This window comes from Tasmannia lanceolata, unplaced genomic scaffold (genome assembly GCF_043159265.1).
Source record: "Tasmannia lanceolata isolate RefF3 unplaced genomic scaffold, GAP_Taslan_0.1 ptg000013l, whole genome shotgun sequence".
Classification (NCBI taxonomy): domain Eukaryota; kingdom Viridiplantae; phylum Streptophyta; class Magnoliopsida; order Canellales; family Winteraceae; genus Tasmannia; species Tasmannia lanceolata.
In genome coordinates this window covers 18,247,744-18,252,987 of record NW_027518690.1, presented here as the reverse complement: position 1 = coordinate 18,252,987, position 5,244 = coordinate 18,247,744, and the positions used below count along the sequence as shown (strand labels likewise).

The 5,244-nt window shown below is 38.8% G+C and overlaps 1 protein-coding gene across 1 annotated transcript; it reads right to left on the bottom strand.

Moving 5' to 3' along the window:
* Positions 1 to 330: 330 nt before the first annotated feature.
* On the bottom strand, positions 331 to 5,019 carry ICE1 (basic helix-loop-helix (bHLH) DNA-binding superfamily protein). Its single transcript, XM_077394321.1, has 4 exons — positions 3,736 to 5,019; positions 1,941 to 2,165; positions 1,243 to 1,413; positions 331 to 664 (listed from the first exon to the last, which is right to left on the bottom strand). The coding sequence occupies exons 1-4, from the start codon at positions 4,849 to 4,851 to the stop codon at positions 581 to 583; spliced, it is 1,596 nt and encodes a 531-aa protein (XP_077250436.1). The 5' UTR covers positions 4,852 to 5,019; the 3' UTR covers positions 331 to 580.
* Between the last annotated feature and the right edge of the window lie 225 nt (positions 5,020 to 5,244).

The window sequence follows — 5,244 nt, the reverse complement described above, 5'->3', positions numbered from 1 at the left end:
TCATGTGAAATCACCCTAACATATAGTAGAAATGGGCACAGCTTTTTTGGGTTTAAGTCACCCACCTTAACTTGACCCAACTCTCAATAAAGTTCATTCAGGCACTAATGAAGCTTTTGGCCAGTGTTAGGAGGTGCATATATCAAACCTAAGGGTGTAACTCGGGTCGATTATTTGGTAATTCAAGTTGAGCTTTTACCATAAAATCGAGTCGGGTTCATTCCAGTTTATTTTTTAGCAAAAACCCAAAAATTGCACCCCTAATCAAGGCATGAATTCATGTATACCTAATCAAATGCAAGGTAAAATAAAAATAAGATCAAACCCAAGTGAGTGAACATCACACATTTGACATAAGATCTTATTTGAATGCTGAAATTGGAGATGACAAAGCGTTTTTTTGCTTCCAAGCCTGCCTAAGGGAATGCCCCACAGACATAATCCCACCTATACGACTTGTTAAGCAGTCCTGATTCACTAAAATTGCTTGGAAATATTACCTATGACATGGGAGGCAGACAGATTTACAACAAACTCATCTGCAGAAAACTACAGCTACGGGAAACTTTCTCGACTGGAGCTACATTGTACCATGGAATCCAGCGGAGTGCAAAAGTACTGCTTTGATTTCCTCTGGAAGAACATCAGGGCCTTCCTTGCATTGCTGAAGAAATGGAAACAAACCAAGTTTAGTTGATTGGTTGGGTAATTTTTAGGCCAATTTGGGATGCCATCAAAATTGGTCCCTATTTGCAAATAAGATGATTTGAAATTAATCTTTTTCTTTTTGGTAAGTAAGCTGGGATCGAACCTCCAACCTCCAGGTTTAAGAACAAAGCCTTGGCCATTGAACTAGAAGCTCAATCCCCATTTTGAAATTAATCTTATTTGCAAGTGGGGCATTAAGGTTTCTTTGGAAGCCATTAACTATATAATGTATAGAACAATTTGCAATTAATCATATTTAACTTCAAAACCAAGTGCCCAATATACTATAGGCGAATAATTCTTAGACCCAGTTTGTTTTGGATTTTGAGAACTGATTGTGAGTCCAGAACTGATTAGTGGACTAGAAATTAAACCTAAATTCTAGTCCAACAATGAGTTTTGGGCTCCCGATCGGTTCACAAAATCCACAACAAACAGGGCAGTAGAGGTATCTAAAGAGGCCCGAGGTTCTTAGTTTAGAGAGACAAAAACATGCTCCATCCTCACACAATAATGCAAAGAAGGGTAACTTACCTCAGCTCGGAAAACATCCAAGGCAAATCCATTGAAACAGCTAATGACGGCCTGTTGAATGTCGAGACCAAGGCCATCAAGCGCCCTCATAGTAGAGAGCAAGAGACCTGGTCTACGGGCGCAAAACATATGGATGTTAACTGCTCTCCCTTCTCTCACCCTGACTTCTACCTATACAGACCAAAATATAGTGATGACAAACAGAACTACTTCATTTAATGGAAACAACACAAGATTGATTTTTATCTCGAACAAACAGTGTAATCCCTATTATAGAAACTTGAGTGAGACAGAAGCTGTGAAGTCAAGAAAAGCTACATACACCATATTGGTTTAACTTTTAAGATAACACGCATCAACTAGTTACATGAGAATAAGACAAATTGAGACTGAAACTCTTCTTCTTTTTTTGAATGGTAAATTGAGACTGAAACTATGGGTGCAACTTGGATCGATTATGGAAATTCAGGTTGAACTTTTATCATAAAATCAGGTCAGTTCGGGTTGATTCCAATTCATTTTTTAGCAAAAGATCAAACCGACCCAACTCAAGTTTCATCCCCCGTGTAAAACTAATAGGGAAAGAAAAGAAGTGTAAAATATGAAGAAAAAAAAGCATTTAGTTAACAATCCTGAGTTCTGTTAAATAAAAGTGATAATGAAATTTTCTAGGTTGGATCAAGAGGATAGAAGTCTACCCTAGCTGGTTGGCTATTCGGGCTGGACAATGAGCTCGGGCAGAGTTCCTCCTTGACACGACATGGCAGGGTAGGAGGCGTTGGTGTCAAAGGGTGGAAGCTTGTCGCGGCAGGCAGTGAAGAACCTGAAGGAGTCGATTCGAGTTCATTGTGCAGGTCATTTATCCTTTGCAAAAGCTCCTTCAAGTACTCAATGGCATCACCAAGAATAGAAGCTCTATCCATCTGTCAGAACAAGGCAAACATATTAAACCTAGCTATCATAGCAGCAGCATGCAAGGAACTTAAAAAAATTGTGACCATAGGCACTAGAATTGCGAGATTCCAAAGCAAATGAGGTACAGAAAATTCTTGCAAATATATATTAAGCCATTATTGCTTTTTCACAAGAAATGAAAAACTGGCTCTAGCAGTTTAACCTTCAGAGTACCATCATGGAGTCTGTAACTAAATGTTCCCCATCAACAAGTAAACTCTTACCACTTGCAGGTACATATAAAGTTATATACATACAGCTTTACATGCAAATATTTCTAGTCACATTCAAATAAATGCCATATACGCACATTTTATCATTTTATGCATAGCAATATTCCATTCAATTCTAAAAGAAAACAACAAACTGCAACCTTTAAGGACTTAGTATAGGGTATAGCTAAAACCCTCATCATCTTCCCAACATGCCAAGCAAGTGTTCAAAACTCATATGGAACCAAGATAATCAGCGTTTCAACTTGCCAGCTCTGTCTCAGCCTAACCGACTGGAACTCGCCCAGCTTCAAAGGAATCGGCTAGATTCTTTTGGCTGAACCGTATCGGGTATAGCTAAAACCCTCATCATCTTCCCAACATGCCAAGCAAGTGTTCAAAACTCAGATGGAACCAAGATAATCAGCGTTTCAACTTCCCAGCTCTGCCTCAGCCTAACCGAATGGAACTCGCCCAGCTTCAAAGGAATCAGCTAGATTCTTTTGGCTGAACCGTCAGATATTTTAGAATCTGCCTGAGACGCTGAGTGAAACTCAAAACTCGGAGAGAACCAAGATAATCAGCCTTTCAATTTCCGAGCTCTGACTCAGCCCAACAGATGGGAACTTTACCAATTTCAAATGGATTGGCTAGATTCTTTCACGAAAATTTCTGCGGACCAACGGAGTGAGCTTGTCTGAGTTCCGAGTCGACCAGCAAAATTTTGAACATTGCCTCAGCTATGGCATCCTTTTCACTCAACAGGGTTCAAAGATTTTAGGGCGAAGTCAAAGCAAATCAAGGCTATAACTCTGAAATCTCTTTAGAGGAATAACAAAATAAAGCAGAAAGTATAAACATAGAAACTCCATTTCAGGAGGCCCCTAAATAACATGAAAAAAGAAGTTGAAACACTAAAAAATGACCATATGCAGCATCTTCAAACTCTAAAAAATGGGTCAATGCTCCAAAGATAAAAAAAAGAAGTCGAAATGTTCAGATGATGCAAATTTCCAAGAACTCAAACTAACATGAAAAAGCTATTGATCTTCATATAGACACTAAAATATACATGAAATCATTTACAATAACAGGATTAAGTAAAATTGAGAAAGAGAACTGAATTGCTCAGATTCACTATAAAGAAAATTGCAGACTGCAAAATTCTTACTTAGACTAACATGAAAAAGCCATTAGTCTTCATATACACACTAAAATATACATGAAATTATTTACTATAATAGGATTAAGTAAAACTGAGACATAAAGAGAACTAAATTGCTCAAATTCCACTAGAAAGAAAATTGCAGACTAAAAAAATTCTCACCTTGCTAATCTTCGGAACAACAGACCTCAGCATATAGAGCCTATCATTAAGCTTCTTCCTTCGCCGCCTCTCCGCCATCAGATTCTTAGCAGGAAGACCCTTCTTCTTCCCCTTCTGATCTCCCCCAGTGATAGTACTATTCGCATTAGAATTGTTCCCACCATTCTTCACATTCTCCTCCATCTTATTATTCTCCGCGGCATCATCTGAATCATAATTCAAACCAGACCCATCAATGCTCCCCTCATCAATCTCATCATCATCATTGTTCTTCCACCTCTTTTCATTTTCTTCCTCCAAATCCCTCCTCCCCTTACTACTATTCCCTTCAATCCTAATCTGCCCTCCCAAAAACCCTAAATTCGCAACCTTATCTGAATTCTGCCTCGCAGCTCTCTTCTGAAACAAAGTCGGTTGCACCCCAACCGGAGGGAAAATCTCCAGTGGCCTTAAAACCTTTGCTCTGTTTTGAAACAGAGCATTCCCCAAACCCTCAAAACCCCCAAAACCCGTCGGATTGAAACTCGAATTTTCGACCAACGGCATCAAATGGGTATTTGGAAATTGATTACTAGGGCTCAAATCTGGAGTACCCATTTGACCCTGCGAGCTAATTCCGCTAAATCCAGTCAAAACCTCACCTCCTCTGTTCATCAAAACAGGGGAATTTGAAACCTGGTTCCCTTGAATCGAACCGAGTAAGCCCTGATCAAGCCCTAGATCAAATCCACCATCAAAAGGGTTTGAACAGACAACATTGAGGAGTGAAGACAAGCAAGATTTGGGTGGGAATAATGACTGAACTTGAGATGGATCGAGATTGAAAACCGAAGAGGGTGAACAAGACGAAGAAGAATCAACAGGTTGTAAGATCATATTTTCACCATTAGGGTTTGAAGAAAAGCCAATTTCTTTGATTTCTTGGTGGTTTTGCATGGTTCGAAAATCATGGTGAGATGGGTTTGTTCCAGTATTTACATACCAGTCATCTTCAAGCATGGATTTGAAGGTTGAAAGCCCTAATTCGTCTTGTTTTTCGTTGTTTCTAGTCCATGAAACAGAGTCTTCATCCTCTGCTTCTTCTTGCATCCAAACTCCATTAACCCTAGAAAGCATTTTTAGCTTTCTTCTACTTTCTGGGTTTTTTTTTCCTGAGACAGAAAGGGGAAAAGAAAGTGAAAATACAAGCTGAAAGTAGAAAGGAAAAGGGTTTTTCAGCGCTCCATTTGGAGAGGGTATGGATAGAGATATAGCTTGAAAGGTTCTAGTGAGGACCTCTGGTTGTCTATCTCTTGTATGCCAAGGAGTTAAGAGTAGGAAAAGTACAAATTTACAAAAGTAGCCTTAGGGTTTTCTAGAAATTTCAAGTCCCATTACTTAATTTAGAGAAATTATACTTTTTTTAGAAAATGGTATCAGCTCAATAATTAAACATGTTTTAATAAGGGAAATGATATCAACACAACCATGTCTTTTATTACAGTTCCAAAAAAAGGGAAATGATATCAA

Coding starts and splice junctions, on each gene's coding strand:
- ICE1 (XM_077394321.1), bottom strand. CDS start 4,851: ATGCTTTCTAGGGTTAATGGAGTTTGGATGCAAGAAGAAGCAGAGGAT. Junction 2,166..3,735: donor TTGTTCCGAAGATTAGCAAG/GTGAGAATTTTT, acceptor TTGTTCTGACAG/ATGGATAGAGCTTCTATTCT. Junction 1,414..1,940: donor CGAATAGCCAACCAGCTAGG/GTAGACTTCTAT, acceptor TGGTCTGTATAG/GTAGAAGTCAGGGTGAGAGA.